At 45.6% G+C, this 19216-nt stretch overlaps 1 protein-coding gene across 1 annotated transcript in view; it reads left to right on the top strand.

The window, feature by feature from the left end:
• The window catches only part of LOC119382075 (uncharacterized protein KIAA0930 homolog), a 29304-nt gene that overhangs the window by 7259 nt on the left and 2829 nt on the right, over positions 1-19216 (top strand). The window contains exons 4-7 of the mRNA XM_037652172.2: positions 2584-2685; positions 3460-3717; positions 14335-14485; positions 15253-15357. Of these exons, the coding sequence (XP_037508100.1) occupies positions 2584-2685; positions 3460-3717; positions 14335-14485; positions 15253-15357 (616 nt within the window). The remainder of the gene's footprint in view (positions 1-2583; positions 2686-3459; positions 3718-14334; positions 14486-15252; positions 15358-19216) is intronic.

Below are 19216 nucleotides of genomic sequence, written 5' to 3'. Positions count from 1 at the left end.
ACCACGGTCATCTGTTCGTCTTATCAGGAGTTCCGCTTATCAGAAGTGCCCCCCAAAAAGACATGCTAACATGCCAAGTGCATCCAAGTACGTTACTTGAAAACACAGAATGGAGTAGACTTACGATAGAAGGGGAATGACGAGAAAAAGCATTTATTTGGCTCAACTTGTTAAAAAAGCTATGCCATTAAGTGGAGTATTTACACGAATCTAACAAGCACCCGATTTTGCGGATTCCAAATAAATATGCTCATGAATATATTGCTGCCCCATTTTAACAATAAACCAGTGTTGACGACTAGAAAAAAAAAGAAATAAGGGAGAGACAAGCACAATTTTCCTTCAAAGAATGAAAAACTTATTCTCCTGGCACTTCATTTTCTTTTGTGAGCCTGTTTTGCTGGCTCTAATATCGCTTCTGGATACGCCTCGATCGTGTGCTGCTACATTGACAAAATCTATATACGCTATGTTGCTTAATAAAGTCTTAAAAAAGCCAGCACCTTCCCCTCCCACAAGCTGGGAGTGAGGGAGATACCGGCTTTATCGGCTGACCTTTCTTTTTCACTTGTCTCGCTCCCTCCCGCTGCGTCGCGATTTGCATCGCGTCTTTGCACCAAGAAGTGCTTTTTTATTCTTTTTTTGCTTTCTCTCGTTCACCTGAATGCCCCACAAAGACTGCAATGTTTGTTGCGCAGAATCGCCAATGTTTTCAGTCACTGTGAAAGTTTGTCTTAACAGAAGAGTAACTGTCTTAAGTGGATTTTTTTTGCATTGTCTGTGGGAAATCAAACAAACGTTCTTGTGTTGTTCAGCATAAGCGAGAATTTGTCTTAACAGGAATTCACTGTATGTATTTATTCAGTTTGTCGAGTAGTCAGTCATGTTGCATTTTCGCACTGAAAAAGAAGCTGATTCACAAGCCTTAAGTGCAGGGTTAATTCAGTTGGCTACATGCATTACAAGAAAAGTAAAATCGTTCCTTCAGCCCTACTTCCAGAATGCGAAAAAGAGTAATATAAGTCATCCTGATGCAAGGGAAATGTAGATGTTAAAAATTGAGAGGATGCAAGAGGGAAGCAAAAATGCTCTATACAGTATTTGCACAGATGCTGGTTTTCATTGAAAGCATGTGCAGCATGCCTTTAGGCTTCATCTTTTACTTACCTATCAGTCGTGTGAATTTGAGTTGAGGTGCTGGTCAGTTAGACCACTCAGGGCCGTACCCAGGAATTTTTTGGGGGGGGTGTTTGTGTGCAGAATGGCTAACTTTGGCAACTGGTGGTTGCTGTGAAGGCATGAAAGTATTTTAGTGTCACCTGAAAGGTTAAAGCATGCAAAAATTTCGGGAAGTGTCAGAACACCCTCAACCCCCGCTTAGTTACGGCCCTGAGACTACTAAATTGCCCATTTTGTAGCATTGCATCATAGCCCAAACCTGAACGCAACCCTTGCTGATGTTGATTCATTTACACATTACATTTACCCAGAAGGTAGTTGGCCATGCGCCAAAAACTGAAACAACTTGCATCTGATAACTAAGTTTTGAAGAAAGGAAATATATTTCGTGAGGGCATAAACAAACTGTTAGATAACAAGAATAACATTAAAAACATGCATCAAACATGAGTTGCTACATTGAAACATAATGTGTTACAAGTGGAAGATGAACCATCATGCTGATGTTAACCCATTCCTTGCTTGCAGGAAGGCATATTTTGTTCACTTTTGTTTATTCTTACTTTATTTTACATTTTAGTTAAATTTAATGCTCAACTTCCTCTTTGTAATTCCTTTAACTCACTTCACCCTAAATTTTCCGGACATGGGACACTGCTTCCAATATGTTTAGAAGTTATTACCTACTATGATTACGTGAAGACGAGTAGGTGCCATAACTACGGTGTGACTAAATCTGTTCCTTGTCAAAACTGCTAGTTGTATTACCGTAAAATCCCGAGCAAGAGCCCCCCCCCTACAGTGAAAGATAAGCCGACAAGATTTCGAGGGGAGGCCCTTGCTATGTCGCGGATCAAAAATTCAAGGTGGCAGCGGAACAGCCACAAAGAATAAAGAATGCACAGCCATGCTTCTAATGGAATGGTTTATTGAACATGCATGCAGTCACTGTTTTCTTTCGCCCTCGGCAGGCGAATAGAAACAGTAAACAAAACAGTGAAAATGGCCAGAGGGGAGTGGGGGGCGTATAATAACAGAGAGCTGAGCTAGTTGGTAAGTATGCATTCTAAAAGGCAGGGTGTGCACACACGAACACAAGAAGGAACTCAAGACACCACAAACGCTGAGTAACAACTGCAAGGGCACACATGGCCGAAAAGAAAGAAGGCACGAACACTTATCTGCGCATGCCCAGGCAATAGGGGGCGCTTGCTCAGTTTTTGGCGCATATTTCAAGTGTTCCGAAAAAGGGAGGAGGGCGCTTGCTCAGGATTTTACGTTAGTTATTTTGCATTCATTTTAATAAAAATAACGCTTGCTTGGCTGGCTCTAGCAACTTGGCCTCTGCGTCCACAGTAAATCATTAGTTGGAAGGCTTACTTGTTGATTCTGCATACGTTACAGCGCGTGTATGCGTCGCCCACACGGCACAGCATGGAGGACAAAGGGGACACTGAAGAAGTGGCTTACCCAGACATCTTCTTTGCTGTCGACAACTACGAGGAGGTGAGAGTCTCGGCATAGTCTGCAGCCTGCTCCCCACTGTGTAATGGCTCGTGTTGTAACTCATGACAGAGTATACTCTTTGCATTTCTCAAGGAAAGTGCACGACTGGTATGGCCACATTTGGCAGCTGCCGGTGACATAGTCAATTTGCAGCCTTCAACCAGTGCAGTGGCATGGCTCGCATGTGTTTGAGTTGTTTGCGATCCTGCATGACCACCACCAGCTCTGGTTGTGATGATGCCGTTAGTTTTGTGCTTCGTGTCTGAAGCTGTGCTGCACAAAGCTCCTGTAATTCTAAATATTTGTGGGGCTCTTGAGGAACTGATTCTTCGTTCAGTAATTATACTACTACATAATAAAGTGGAAAAAAGAAATCTGGATGCCAGAATTTTCTTGTCATGACACCAAAGAAGAAGTCACAGTCCCCTTCACAAAAGATGACTTGAAGGTTAAAGCCATGTCCTTTTCTTCTTTTTCTTCTCAGATGATCTTAATGACCCCCCCCCCCCCGCTCTCCCTCGAAAGCATTCTGCATCCAACATGGTGTTGCACTGCCCCTGAGGTCGGAAGCGTTGAAAGCTTTTTGCACCTCACGTGGTTTTGCAATGCCTCCGGGATTAGCCCACCTTTCATAATGACATCATTAATTTCGGTGATATGTGACATAATTATCACATGATGATTTTTCACATCACTTCATGTTGATGCCGACAGTCACTTCTTGTGTTTGATGAGGAATCTCACCTTAATAATAATGAGAACTTTGCTTCTCAGGCCTTCCAGGGTCTGAACCTGCGGCCAGGCGAGTTGCTGTGCGTGGAGCTCTGTGCCCGTTGCCGTGACAGCCCCCAGTCCGCGTTGCTGTTTCTGGGGTGCGTGGCACATGAGCCATTGGCCCGGACCCTGGCCCGTGCCGATGCTTCATCGTCTACGACACCGCGGGGACGATGTCACTTCGTATCCCTGAGGGGACCCCAGGGCAGGGGCCAGGCACAGGTGGCACTCAGGAGGGCGACGGCCGTACCCTCACAGGTCAGTTGCACAGCATAGCACCTGGTCATGGCTATTAAAAGCGAGCAGTCCATGCAATGCATCAATCCAGCAGTGTTCTAGCATGAATTCGCTTGAACTAACTCAGCCATCTCTCTTTTAGGGAGACTGCAGTGAAACCCTAAATTAGTTTCATAGGCAATTATTCGAGCGCTTTGAACATTTGAACATATATTACAGTATTTGAATTCGCTTCGGCGTGAATTTAAATTATACAAAATTTTGAAGCATTCGAAATGAGCAAATATACATATATTTGACTGCATGTAACCCCTCTGAAAAAGTGGTTTCACTGCTGCGTGACGCTGCTATGCTGGGAAACCACCTATCCAAGGGAAATCTGCACTGCCACAAAGCCACACTTCAAGGCTAAATGTGCTTGTCACCTGCACATCGATTAATTTTTTTAATGTTTAAAAGCCTGTTATACGAGCTTATTTATTTTATTTATTTACTTATAATACCTTCGGGACCAAATGTCATCAAAGAGGGGAGTGGTTACAATGAATGATGTATACAGAACAAACAGGTGCAGTGACCACAAGTAACAGATAATTCTCCTGGTTATACATTGTTAGCTAATGTTTCGTGGAAAAGCTTGCTGTCAGTGATGGTTGTACTTGAGGGAATGTGGCTTCAGTCCTGAGATGTACAGGGAATGAATGACTGAACGTTTTAGTGTAACATGATGCAATTCCTACCTTATTCCGATGATCAACATGGTTTGAAGTTTTCTGAAGTCAGAGTATAATGTCATCATGAAGCATTGGATGGTGGAAAATTTGATGAAATAGCGAAACACGAGTGACTTTGTGTCTTTGCGATATGAGCTAAGTATAGGAAATTTTAAAACGTTGCGTATTTTACTGCTCATAACTTGCACCCTACTGTTATTCAAATCCTGCTAGTACTTTTCAAAGTTGCTTCCACGTTTCTTTGAACCTAAAGGTGATGTTTGCACATGCCTAGTAACAATTCTTAAAGGGACCCTGCAACACTTTTCCAGCATGGTCAGAAAACGCTGCCGATCAGTAGTCGAGGCTCCTGAGAACATGTGATCCAGACATCACAGTGCAGCACGCGGCCTGAAATTTACAATTAATTCTCAAAGTCAGCTAGAAATTGCTCGCTCTTCTTTTGACAAATGATGCCATAAACCCAAATGACTGTGCCATAAGCACAAAGTCCACGGCCATTGGCTCATTTGCCAATGTGCCCACGCACTCGCTTGCGATCACACTGAGAGTAAGCCGCGCGTTCAAAGAAAAAACAAGAAAAAAAGTGCTGAAGGTCATGACGCGCGCATGTCAACGGATGTATCTTCTTGCCCCCTTGTCATCCTCTCCCCCCCTTCTGCGTAGCTTTCAGCATCCTTGCTGGTACGAAAGGAGAGAGAAAACGTGAGGCAAATCCTTAATACTCCGCTCGTACTTGATAGATTCTAAAAATTATTGCAGTGGTCAATTCATGAGGCAATGAACTCCTTGACTGAACCCATTCCATGATTGCTTGGAAAAGTGTTGCAGGGCCCCTTTCAAAATATTGTACAAGTTAGTTGGGTCATGACAAAAATGCTCATTTTTCTTTATAATATGTGATATATACTATCTGTACTATTCGATTCAAAGTTATTTGACCAATTCACTATTCGCCTCGAACCTGAAATTTACTATTCGCTCATTCCTACAGTTTATACTTACCGAATGTTTCTTGGGAGTCTGTAAATGTTGTTGAATTCTACATAAGTTCATTATTTGAAGCGAGAGTAATGGTCAAAGTTCTGTGTTCTCAGTTTTTGTGTTGAAACCCCTAGAACATATGTCAGTACAATATCGCCATGCGCGCTTTCATGTAACCGACTCGTCGCACGTATAACCATGCGTTGTGCCAGAATTTAGAACATTCCCGATTGTTTTGGATTGTTTTGATAAGCTTGAGCGCGCAACGCGAGCAGTAGAGATTATTGGGGAACTAACACGGTCACCAACAATGAGCATTGAACCTTTGATGCCGCATGTATAAATGCCGGCACGCCTTGCCGCTGATCAGATTCATCGACGGCTGACAACTGTTCTCGCCACTGTTAGTGTACAGTGTGAATCGCTTGTACGTTGACTTTTAACGCGATAGCGTTAGAGAGCTCTTTCGCAGAAATGCCGCCATCGGTATCAGCGTTGCTACGTCGCTTGTGAGCGAAAAATCGTCCGTGACCGAAAAATCGAGAAAGATGCAAATAAAATAAACAATAAAAATCTTAGGTTCAATTGAGGATCGAACCCGGGCCGTTTGCGTGGCAAGCAGGTGTCCTACCACAAGACCACAATGCTACTTGCAACTGCTTCGGGAAAAAACAGTACATAAATGCCATGTAGTGGAAGGAGTCTCCTTAACGCATTTTGTTCGGCAGGTGTCACGACGAAAATGAGCCCATTTGGCGATTTGTAGGTGCATTGACGAGGCCATCAAACTACGTTTTTTGTGCAACGCCATGCATCAAAAAAAGCTGGGATAGTGCAGCCATCGCTGCTAAAAACACACACCAACTTTCAAACAGCTACAAAAAATGGACAACTATGTCCATCTAGCGGAAAACATATCAAGCCAACGTCTCCTTTTATGGCCTCGAAAATGACGGGCGCGCGGTTCCCCGCCACCTCGGAGGCCATGCTCCTTTCTAGAGGAGGCGTTGATCAAGCAAACAGCAAACATTAGATAATGTGCTGCCATCTGTGAGGCATTCTGAGAAATATGTCTAGATTCTAGCACAGGGAAGTGCTTTACATTGAAAACCTGTACCAGTGCCTGTACCATTACTATAGATACATAGCGTGTGCGTCTGTGTGCGTCTGTGTGTAACAACACACATTAATAAGTATGCACTTAGTGGTTGAAGTGCGCACTGGGGACCAGATTTCGCTATCGCGTTTGTTGTGACTTCCTTGTCTTCGTCATTCGTCTACAGATGACCAAACATCATCATTATGGATGCTCCTCACGAGCTGACGCGTGCTCACGTGGCAGCGCTGGCTCGCCCTCTTTTTTTTTTTTCTAGTTCCATTAAAGCGGTTCATCTAGCAAGACGTGTTTTTGGCTCGATGTTAACCGCGCCGCAGTTGGAAGGCTTAGAGGTCCAACACATGGTGCCGAAAACCCGGGACCTTTAGACACCGCTGACATCATCGACGCACGGAGCCGCGAAAGCTAAGAAGACGCGGCGCCTGCGACTCGGCGAGATTCCCCGACTGCGTGCGACAGAATGGAACGACAGCTTAGACGACGCAACAGCCTGCGGTCTCAACTCGATGTCCTGTTGGCCGAGGCGGAAGGCAACTTGCGAGAGAATCGAGAGGTCACGAAAGCTACTGTAAGTGTACTCCTCGATCGAATCAGCTCCTTTTACGGACAGATAGAGAAAGTTGATGAGGCGATTTTTGAAGAGACGCCAGACGACCTGTTAGACAGCGAGACGTTAGACGCTGGAAAATACCGTGACAAGGTTGTTACCCTGACAGCGAACCTACGCGTCAAACTGAATGAATGTCTGTCGCCTTCAACCCCAGGCCCTACTAACGTTATTCGCCCGTTACCTACCGGCAAGAGCAAGCTTCCGCAGCTAGAACTCCTAAAATTTGACGGGAACCGCAGACAGTGGCCGCGATTTTGGACCCAGTTTACATCAGCAGTTCACGACAACAGCGAGCTGAGCACAGCTGACAAGCTCAACTACTTGAGCAGTCTGGTGACCGGAGCAGCCGCCTCAGCTATATCGGGATTGCAAGCTACGGAAGAGTGCTATGCAGACGCCATTGAAATTTTAAAGAAACGTTTTGGAGATGAACAGATCATCGTTCAAGATCATCTACAAGGTTTGCTGGATCTCAAACCGGTGTCATCATCAGCAGACGTCCATCAGCTGAGGAAACTGTACGACAAAGTACAGGTTCATATTCGAAGCCTCAAGGCGCTTGGCACGAACTCGACAACTTATTGCACCATGCTGCGAGAAATCCTGTTAAGAGTTCTCCCGACTGACATGGTACTTAGGTTTCACGAGGCGCGCAAGGCATCATCATCAGCTGCAGCTTCTTCGAATACAGAAGATAACGAGCTTCAAATGCTTTTGGAATTCTTCGACCTTCAACTGACTTGTCGGGAAGCTGTGGCCGAACAAGAGATACACAGAAGTCGTCGCACACCAAAGAAAGGAGGATTAAAGCCCAGCCATCCACGAGACGTTTCCACGACAGCTGCTCTACAAAGCTCAGCTAGTAGTCCGCAGAAGTGCCTGTTTTGCCGTTCCGAAAAGCATTCTGCTGAAGTTTGTGATAAAAAGGAGATCAGCCTCTCGCTCAAAAAGGAGATGCTTACCAAAGCCGGAAGATGCTTCCGTTGTCTAAAGCAGGACCATTTGGCGAAAGATTGCAGAAGCCGGCTGAAATGTGGAAAGTGTGCGAGAAGGCACGCAACATCCGTTTGCGCATCGGGAGAGATCAGAAGCGACAAGGAGAAGGTGCTATCTGCATCGGTAAATCTAATCTCCAAGCAGCCAAGCTCAGTCGTAATGCTGCAGACTCTGACGGCCACCATATCAGGAACCAAAGCATCTGGTCGCTACCGAGTCCTTTTCCATGGCGGAAGTCAGCGGAGCTTCATTACGGCGAAAGCTTCCCAAAGACTTGGCTGCGAAGTAATAGAAGAGGAGACGTTGACCGTAGGCGTGTTCGGTGGTGAAAACGCGCGGAAAACCATGCAGAGGGTGCGAGTATCGATTCTCCCTGCGAAAGAGGAAATTCCGATTTCAATCGATGCGCTGGTGGTGGACACAATATGCAGTGAATGCATTCCGGTACCAGAAGAAAACGTTTTGAGAGAAATGAACAAGATGCAATTGGATACGCAAGCTCTCTCTCTGCAAGGAGTGAAGACAAACAGATTGCGGTCCTCATTGGTTCAGACTATTATTGGGATCTAGTAACTGGTACCGTGAAGCCTGTGCACGAAAAGCTGAAAGCTGTCGAGACAAGACTGGGATGGACTGTTCAAGGGCCGTTGTCTGCTACAACCAACGTAATACAGAGTGCCAGTGTCGTAGTCCTTCGAGCCACGGTGACAGAGGAAGACATCTCGAAACTTCTGACTCGGTTTTGGGATCTTGAAAGTATCGGGATCAAGGCCGAACACAAAGAAACGAAGGTCGCCGATTCAGTGCTGGAAAACTTCGAGAACAACATCAAGAAGAAAGACAATCGGTACGAAGTCGCGCTACCGTGGAAGGAAAGGGTCGACTTGGCAGAGAACTATGCAGTTGCAACCAAACGTCTGCATAGTTTGATGAAGAAACTTAACAAGGACAGCGAGCTCTTGAAAAGATACGATGAGACTATTAGACTGTACCTCGATGAAAGATCTGCTGAAAGAGTACCGGAAACAGAAGAGCATCCACTTGGACCCCTGTATTATATGCCACATCGAGCTGTAATACGAGAAGACCGATCTACTACGAAAGTACGCATCGTATTCGACGCATCCTCTCACGAATCTGGTTCAAAGTCCTTGAATGATAACCTGGAAGCTGGCCCAAATCTAAATCCTGACGTAGTGACCCTACTGCTTCGTTTCCGACGCTACAAGGTAGCGATGAATGCCGATGTCGAGAAGGCGTTCCTACAGATTGGCCTGAGAGAACCAGAGAGAGATGCGCTCCGCTTTTTGTGGTTCAAAACTTCCCCACAAGTGAACAGCCCAATGCCGGAAATAGAAGTTTGGAGAATGACTAGAGTGCCCTTCGGAGCTACTTCAAGTCCTTTCTTACTGACTGCTACGTTGAAACACCATTTCAGGTCCGTAGAAACCCTCTATCCTGTGACAGCTCGACGATTGCAAAGCTCCATATATATGGACGATCTTCTGATTGGAGCCGACACCGCTGAAGAAGCTATCCAGATGCACAAAGAAATAATTGAGATCTTCAGGCAAGCTTCCATGAACATTCACAAGTGGGCCAGCAACGATCCTCTAGTATCTGCCGCCTTCGAACAAGGAATCACTTCACAGGAAAAATCTCTTTGCTCACCTTCTGGACCTCTGAAAGTACTGTGACTTCATTGGAACAAGAAGACGGATACCTTTTCGTTCAAGGCCCAGGATATCCTCCAGTTCATACAGGAGCATCGGATTACAAAACGCTTTGTGCTTCAGGCTGTTGCAAGAATCTACGACCCTTTGGGGTTTCTTTCACCTTCCTTAGTACGGGCGAAAATTTTCTTACAAGATCTATGGAAGGAAAACCTCGACTGGGATGAGACATTGCCACCCAAATTGTCTGCTGTCTCGCTGAAATGGAGCAAGGAGATAACCATGCTTAGTGACCTCAGCATTCCAAGGTTCCTAGCGGCAGGCGGAGAAGGCCCTTACCAAAAGGAAGCACTCCACATCTTTTCTGACGCAAGTGAGTCGGCATATGGGGCTGCAGCTTACCTTCGTACGGCCGACTACAGTGGCACCGTCCGGACTATGCTACTGATGGCAAAGACCAGAGTTGCGCCGTTAAAGACGGTCACTCTAGCGAGGCTGCAATTGATGGCAGCATTGCTTGCAGCCCGAATGTACGCCTACATCGTGAAGAATTGCGACCTTGGAATTGGTGAAGCAACATTTTGGTCCGATTCCCAGATTACACTTTGCTGGATTAACAAGGATCCCGTTACCTGGAAGGAGTTTGTGCGGAACCGGACGCAAGAAATCACACTTTGCTGGATTAACAAGGATCCCGTTACCTGGAAGGAGTTTGTGCGGAACCGGACGCAAGAAATCAGAACTTTGACTGAGTATACCAGATGGCGATTTTGTCCTGGAAAAGAAAACCCCGCCGATTTGCTCACTCGAGGCTTGTCTGCACTCAAACTGAGCCAGTCGCAGTTGTGGTGGTTTGGACCTAGATGGCTTGCAATGTCTGATACGTGCTGGCCTGTGTACGGGAGAAGGATTGACATTGAAAACGGAAAGCTCGAGGCAGCTGAGACAGAACTAAAGGTCAGTACCCATGCTGTTAATACGAGACCATTGCTGCCATCGCTGATTGAAATTGAACGATTCAGCAGCCTCACCAAACTTTTAAGAGTAACGGCATGGGTCTTCCGTTATGCCAAAAGGTTGAAGAAGGAAATGATAGGTCTGGGGAGCTGTCTGCTGAGGAAATTCAGCAAGTGGAGTGCTATTTGCTTCGAGAGGAACAGAGATCTCACTTTGGTAAAGAAGCAGACTGTGTCGCGAGCAAGAAACCGCTCCCTTTACAAAGTCCACTTGGACATTTTAGACTGTTCATAGACGAAAACGGGCTTCTTCGGATACAAGGAAAAGCTCCCAGGGCTGACGACTCGTACAGTTCTCGCCATCCCATCCTCCTACCAAAAGACTCACACCTCAGTAAGCTGATAATCAATCATGCTCACGCAAAGGTCTTCCACGGGGGAGTTCGAGACACTCTGACTCAAGTTCGAGAACGATTTTGGATTCTTCAAGCACGACAGTCTGTGAAGAAAACGAAAAGACGGTGTGTCATCTGTCAACGCCTACAGAGTAAACCTGTTGAGCAATCTTCACCTTGTATGCCTCAGGATCGTGCTACTCAAGCCCCTCCGTTCCTCGTGAGTGGAGTTGACTTTGTGGGGCCACTATACATCAAAGGGCATCCCCACGAGCGCTCCTATATCGCTCTTTTTACGTGTGCGGTGACAAGAGCTGTTCACTTGGAACTGGTTGAAGACTTGACCACAGTGAATTTTCTTTGCGCCCTACGGAGATTCGTATCACGGCGGGGCCTCTGTCACACTATCTACAGCGACAATGCACGAACATTCGTCAAAGCGTCCAAGGACCTACAGAAGCTTTGGCGAACGATAAGACACCCCGACGTACTCGCCTTCTTTTCCTCCTCGAAGATCCAATGGAAATTCATTTGCCCGAGCGCTCCTTGGTGGGGCGGGTTCTACGAGAGACTCGTTCGTTCTGTAAAATCCTGCTTGAAGAAGATGCTTGGGCGACGGCTTGTCAGTCGGACAGAGCTAGTTACTCTACTAACAGAAGTGGAGGCCGTGGTGAATTCTCGACCTTTGACTTACGTGTTCAACGACGTGGATGAACCGTACCCCCTATCTGCAGCAGATTTTCTCGTTGGTAGGAGACTGACAACGCTACCACATTACGAACCGAAAATCAACACCGAGTCTACCAACGATGCACTGAAGAAACTTTGGAGCAAGCGAGAAGATGATTTGCAAGCATTTTGGTCTCGTTGGTATAAAGAGTACCTTAATGAACTCAGGAACTTTACATCCAACCAAGCCAAAAGAAATGACTCTTTGAAGAAAGGCAACGTAGTTCTACTCGGGGATAAACAGCTTCCAAGGCAACTGTGGAGTTTGGCCCGCATAGAGGAACTGATCAGCGGACGCGACAGCATTGTCAGGACCTGCTCTTTGTGCTTGCCCGACGGCTCTGTTGTGAAGCGGCCCGTACAGCTACTTTACCCGTTGGAAGCCAACTAACGTCATCTGTTGGCGCGGGAGACTGTTGTGACTTCCTTTTCTTCGTCATTCGTCTACAGATGACCAAACATCATCATTATGGACGCTCCTCACGAGCTGACGCGTGCTCACGTAGCAGCGCTGGCTCGCCCTCTTCTTTTCCTTTTTTTTGCTAGTTCCATTAAAGCGGTTCATCTTGCAAGACGTGTTTTTGGCTCGACGTTAACCCCGCCGCAGTTGGAAGGCTTAGAGGTCCAACAGCGTTCAGCTCTTAAAAGTGAAGCTTAAAGGCCAACTCCGGCGATTTTTTGGCCATGTCAATGTAATGGTGCTTTTATGTTCCTGAGACACTCCTGTTACGGGCCCGATAGCAGAAATACTTGGCAAATTGGAGAATAATTTTAAATAAGCAAAAAAGCGCAACACCGAAACCGAAACCCAAGCGAGTGTACTGTCTATGTGTGACGTAGACGTTGTTACAAACGAACCGGAGGTCGTGCAAGGCATGCCAGTCACGCCGGCGCGGAGTATGAAAACTGTGACAGCCGGCACGACCAGTGAAGCGCCGGCCAAACCAACGCTGTCTGTCGCCTTGTGCACAGCAGACGCTCGCTGTAGCGGCTGAAGCGCCGAAGTTAGCGGTGCCCTCGGCTGCGTCACTTCCGCCGCCTTCCCAATACTGACGTCATAGACGCAATGTTGCCAATAATTGTGGGAAGCCAGGAGGGCGTTTGCAGACAATCTTTAAAATTCATTTGCAAACAACCTGCGTATGTCTCAAGCATGTAATTTGGCATACATGACGGAAACGTGCAAAGGAACGTACCCAGCAAATTTCATTGAGATCCATCTACCTCGAAAAATCGCCGGAGTTGGCCTTTAACGGTCCCCCAATTTTTCATTTGCCAGGCACAAGTTCGCCCAAATAAAGCGTTCTGTATTTCCCAGTATTGCTGCAGCCTTCTTCGCATTCACAACCACGTGGCAGTATCATGTATTTAAAAGCACTTTCTTGTATTTTGGCCATGTTGGCTTGATAAAAGTTGCCAGAACCTGCCATGTCAACTCTCTGGCTTCCTTGGAATCCAGTTTGACATAATCCATATTTGCAGGTGGACAATTATTATAGGCAGTGTGGGCTGTAGGAGACACCATCGATATTTGTGATTTAACAGTGCGCTGGTGCAGAAAACATCAAAAAGGCAGCACAACTCGTTTTTTTTTTTTTGCCTCGTGCAGGCTTTTTAAATGTCTTGTCACAGCAAGAGTGATGTTTTTGCTATTGTGGGAGGGTAATTCACTATAATACAAGACAAATAATTTTTTGCGTCGGTGTCCCTTTAATACATGTGTTGTATGGAGCTGCAAGCACTCCTTCCTGTTTATAATGCATGATGGAAATTGATCTTACTTGTAGAGCTATTATTCATTATCAAATACAAATAGATTTAGACTTCAAAAATTTTTCTCAGTGATATCAGTCTGTAGTGAATGTAGATTTATAATGAAAATCAGATATTGCAAAGATATTTTTCTGTCTGATCTAACTTTGTTGTTTCTAGGTTAGACTGCGTAGTTGCCTGTTTTTCTTTTCTGTTTTGCACAATTGCTTCTCTTGAAAGTTTTTTCTGTTGTATCAATTGTGCTCACCGTATTATGTGACTAGTATGTTATGAGTGTCATAGCCTTTTCTCTGAAAACCAGCAAGGCTGAGCTGCCTTCTAAAATTTGTAGCACATTTTCAAGTTTTTATTAGTCACTGTAACTGAATGTGGAAGGTTCAAAGATGTATTTTCAAGAAGTGTTCAGAAGCTAAAGATGTTAGTCCGTTTGTTTGACAAGTTTGAAGGCCACTGGTCACAAAAATGTGTTCATAATGAAATGTGATAGCTGAGCCACTGCACGTCTGTGCTCAGCCAAGGAAAGGCAAGCCTAAATAAACAGGAAAAAAATGTGTGCTTGTACTTGTCGGTTTTTTGTTTGCGTTCATCTGCCACCTTACACCTGGTTAAAAAGGACTTGCGACTTGCACTGGTGTTGCATCGTGGGAAACAATAGTCGTGATTCTCGGCAGGAGTGGCCCTGCAGTCCATGGCGCCGAAGTTCAGAGCCCGGCCTGGTGCCGCCGCCAAACCCGGGACCACTGCATCGGTGTCGATCGGAACGGCAGGGCATCGACCAGTGTGGAACCGGGGAAGAGCTCGAAGCCGACGACCTCAGAGATGGTACGCTTGTCATTTCCACCATCGCAGTGTTGTTCTCATATCCAGCTTTAATGGTCTTCCTGGGCAGTGCAGGAAGCTGACCCAGTGTTCGTGCAATGTTGGGATATATTGGCTCTATATTTGATGCCATTGCCCGTATGATGACATTGTTTTTGGTGCTGCAGCTGTTTGCAAGGGGAAGTTTGTCAGGTCCCGCCATTTTGCAGGCACTAGCCGCTGCTATCTTGCCAAGGAGACAGGAATATGGGCCATTAACCCTTTGCAGTCCGAAACCTCTTCCCACCTTCCATTCATTCTGGTCTGCAACTAAAAGTCTCAAAGCTCAAGTAAACCAAGTTATCTTACTCTTTTACAGATGGTGCATAGTGTAGCGAGAAAACTAGCCCGTGAATAAACCATGCAAGAACTTGTCGGGCAGTTCCCAATCACGGACCACTGCGGCCTTGTTGCATTGTCAGGCCCTGCTCGACAACGGACCACAAAGGGTTAAATATGTGCCCATGGGTATAATGGGCAAGAAGGAAAGGATTTGGCAACAGAAAATTGAAGGAACAGGATGTAAGGAAGTGAAGAAATTGTCAAATGAACCAAGTATGGAGTACGAAATGAAGGGCATAAAATGAGTGTTCAAGAGAGAGAGGCCCGCAGGAAGCATCAAGCAGAACACGAACGTCGTCATTATGTTGCAAAGACCTTTTGTGTGACCGTACGTAAATGGTTGTTCCTCTCTCCCAAGCAGTGTGTGTGTCGCTTTTCCTTTTGCCTAGCTCTTTGCGGAGAGGACTGTGTGCCGGTCGGTGGTAACAGGAACGAGGGCCTCTTGGACACCATGCTGACGTACGTGGCGTTACCATGGCACCACATTGTGGCCGGTATGTTTCTTTTTTTTTTTTCACTTCTTCCTTTTGCACGTGTTGTATTCATTGGCTAACCACTTGTGATTGCATTGTGTCTATGAAGTTCTAGTTTGGTTTGGTTTCAAAGCAGCTTAGGCTATGAGAGACGCCGTAGTGGAGGGCTTCGGATAATTTTGACCCCCCTGGGATTCTTTAATGTGCACCGACATCACACAGTATGCGAGCCGCTAGCATTTCACCTCCATCGACATACGACCACTGCAGCTGGGGTCAAACCCGCATCTTTCAAGTCAGCAGCCAAGCAACGTAACAATGTGCCACAGCAGCGGCTCCCTGTGAAGTTCAGCTTCTGAACACAGAGTCCTGGTTTCAATTCTTGATGGCAGCTGCATTCCAATAGAGGCAAGGCATTACAAGAATGTTCTTCGGCCCTAGATGATCAATATAATTAAAAGTCTGAACAGAAAAATAGTGAATAGTGAGTACAGTAAAAGCTCGTTAATTCAACCCCCATTAACTCTTTCGTTACCGCATGAAAATGGCCATTTTTTATAGGTCTGAGGAATAAATTTATTGCTAGTATAAATAATGCTCTAGGTAACATTGCAGCGCACCAAATTGTGCATAATGAATTGCTCTTTATAGATAACACAAGTTTCAAAACAAAGAAGTTGTTACAAAACTTATAAAAAATCTGAAATCTACCACTTTTGCAGGAACTTGAGAAAAACAGTACAAACAAAACACAATATCTACAAAAATATAACGAACAAACAAAATTCAAAATATACATTTTGAAGGGAAATGATCGAGGAATATTCTAAAAGAAAAATAAACAATCTGCATAAAGCCATTTCTCACACAGATCAAAAATACTGCAGACCGAAAACTGCTTCACCGCTCGTGCCATGCGGTGAAGCAGCTTCTGGTTTTCATGAAGCACGGGTAGAAGCCACAAGTTTCACAAAGAACGTCCGTTTTTTTTTTTTTTCAACTTTGCGTTCCTCATAGCACTTGCGGCAGTTTTTCCTTTTCGGCATCTTTTTGGGGTGGTGCTGCACTTTTTTTGGCATACGTCGGCATCTTTTTCGGCATACGTCAGAAGGCCCAAGATCTGCATCCAAGCATATTTGTTGGCATTTTCGCAGATGGTCCTGGTGACCTCTGCTGTGAAAAACAGGAAAAAATAATCGTGCGCCGTCGTGTAACGTTTTGCGCTGCTCCGGTGTGCCGGGCCGAGATGCGCGCCGGGCGGCCTTTTTGGTGAAAATTGAAGCTTTCTGGCTGCCGGCGGCAGCACATCCTGTCCAAGCGCTGTGCGTATCCTGCAGATAACCAGGACATCTCAAAGGTCGTGCACCGAGATCGGCAGATAAGCGCTTCCGACTGCTCAAGGCCGAAAAGGAAACTTATCGGTACACAGCTGAGGATGGCCTGGGCTGGCTCGAAGCATCGTCGCTGTCAGCGCTTGAAGATGAGCTGGTGTCGTCTTCGGACTCATAGCTCGACTCAGCTTCACTAAATTCGTGAGCTGGTTGAGCACGCTTTCGAGCGGAACGTTTTTCCCGCGACGCAGACCCGCGGGTTGACGACGCCATGGGAGCGGCCGAGAGATTGCCGCGCGCGCCGACGCTAACGCCCGATGCGCCCCTCTCGCGTAGATAAAGAGAAACGAAACCAAAACTGCTGCAAACTGGCTAAAAAGGCCAGATCAACAAGTTAGAGACGCGACGGACCTTCAGAAACGAGCTGTATTTGAATAATATTGCGCAAACTCGGAAGCAAAGCTCGCTAGTGAGTAGCAGGTGTCGTTTTTATGTAATTATCACAGCCAAAATTTATTATTTCGCAAAACTGACGACACAATTTGATAATTGACTTCTTAGGAATCGTTTGATACCAAAATGTTGATAATGACGGAGCACAAACATGAGCTGCGCATTTTTTTCCCGAGTGTGGCAGCCACGCCCCCTTTTCCAGTAACACATGCGCATTCGTTCGCGAAAAACTCCGTCAAAAATCGCAAGGTCGTCAGAGCGGGAAAATTTAAACGGATTGTAGAAGAGCAGTCCCAGAACTAAACGCGAGATGCTGCAGCATGCACGGGAAAAATTTTTAACGCGTCGAAATCGGCAGCTTTTTTCGTCGATCACCGGTGATCGATTTGAATAGGCGTGGTAACGAAAGAGTTAATTCAGAAAATTGAATAATTGGGACGTGTTCTCTGGTCTCAGCAAGTATGTGTATTGTGTAACGGCATCAAACTCTCGTTAATTCGGTCATGTTTCGTGGTAACTTGGTTAATTTGGATGCTCCTCGGAGCACGTCAAGCATGAAGTGCCACAAATGTGTGACACAAAGGAGTGAAAACGGCATTTGTGAGCTACCGAAACTGCTGTGGGCCTTCAGAAAGGTGTGGTCACCATCCACAGTCACCATCCACAGAACACTCCGTGCCTATTTGGGTTTACCATCGCCTGTGTGACACCACATTGTCTGCAGGCCTTCAGAACTGCGTAGTCGGTCACCATCTATGATTGCATGAATGGTGACTGACAAACAGAAGTTTTCTCTTGATTCAGCGCATGTACACGGTGTGCACCTTCAAAACTGCATGGACTCTGTGATCGCGCGGCTAGCGATCATGGTTTGGTCTGCAGCAGATGCGGCGCTCAGTAGTTTCATTTTTACACTGTTAAGAAAGGGAAATAGACAATAGACAGAAAATAGACAGTGTGTCGAAAGCTGCATGAGTGCCTTCAGAACTGCACGGACGGTGTTTATGATTGTGTCATTAGCAGCCACAGTTCCTTCCGCAGCAGGTGCGACATGTATTAGCTACAATTGTGACTAGGTGCAATGCACACGCACAATGTCACAAAACTGAAACATGAAAGCTGTTTAAAATGAAGCACATTTTAGCCATGGCCCGCTTTCTGGCATATAACTTGTCTGGTACAATACATTGGATAAACGATGTGTTGCCGGCCATGGCGGTACATGGGGACGGCTGCAGAGCATCTTTCGGATTAATTAAAATACGGGGTCTCATGCCACATTCAAATTGTGAAGCAATTCGTGGGATGACAAGAATTGCAGCTTTACACTGCTTATGCACAATAAGAACGCCATTTTAGTATTCATGCAGCAAATAAACAGATGTAACAGACATTTGTTTATTGTTTTTTTATACTCTTGGTAATTCGGTATTCGCTTAATTTGGACATTTTTTTTGTGTCCATGAAGTACGAGTTAATGAGGTTTTGTTCTACCACCACTCTCATTTCTTTCCTGTTTTGGGCAAAAATGCTCGCTGTTTTTTTCTTTGTTGCCACTCCAGCCACTCGCTGTACTCTTCTAGTCTGGTAAAACCAACATAAAATGATAACTTTTAGAATAAAATTCTCACACCACTAAACACGCATGTATGCCAGCTCTTACCAGGCCATTATTGGTTTTCTTGCGCAGAAAGTTCAGGGCACCACGGCCTGGCATGTTTTCTTGGTGCATCGAGTTTCTTCTTGCAGAAATGCGCTTGGCTGCTCCGCTAATTAAAAAGCAGTCTACTGACTCAATTTGCATTTCGCAATTTCTCTTTAACGTCTCTTTATGTCTAGCAGTGACATGCAACATGTGTCCATGTCCATGTCCATGTGTCCACGTCAAGTGTTTTTGCTGGTTATTAGTTGTGCCGCTACTTATGCTACATTCAAAAAAGTGTTTTACACCCTTTTTAGCGCATCTTGTCCTCAACAATTATCGTCATGTATCTTCTGTGTCTTTTTCTTGCATTATAACCATGCTCCCACTGTCTGTGGACCACAGGCAGCATATTCACACTATCAGCAAGACATAGAATTCTTTCTTAAGAAAG

This window comes from Rhipicephalus sanguineus, chromosome 2 (assembly GCF_013339695.2).
Source record: "Rhipicephalus sanguineus isolate Rsan-2018 chromosome 2, BIME_Rsan_1.4, whole genome shotgun sequence".
Classification (NCBI taxonomy): Eukaryota; Metazoa; Arthropoda; class Arachnida; order Ixodida; family Ixodidae; genus Rhipicephalus; species Rhipicephalus sanguineus.
This window is presented reverse-complemented; position numbering and strand designations above follow the sequence as displayed.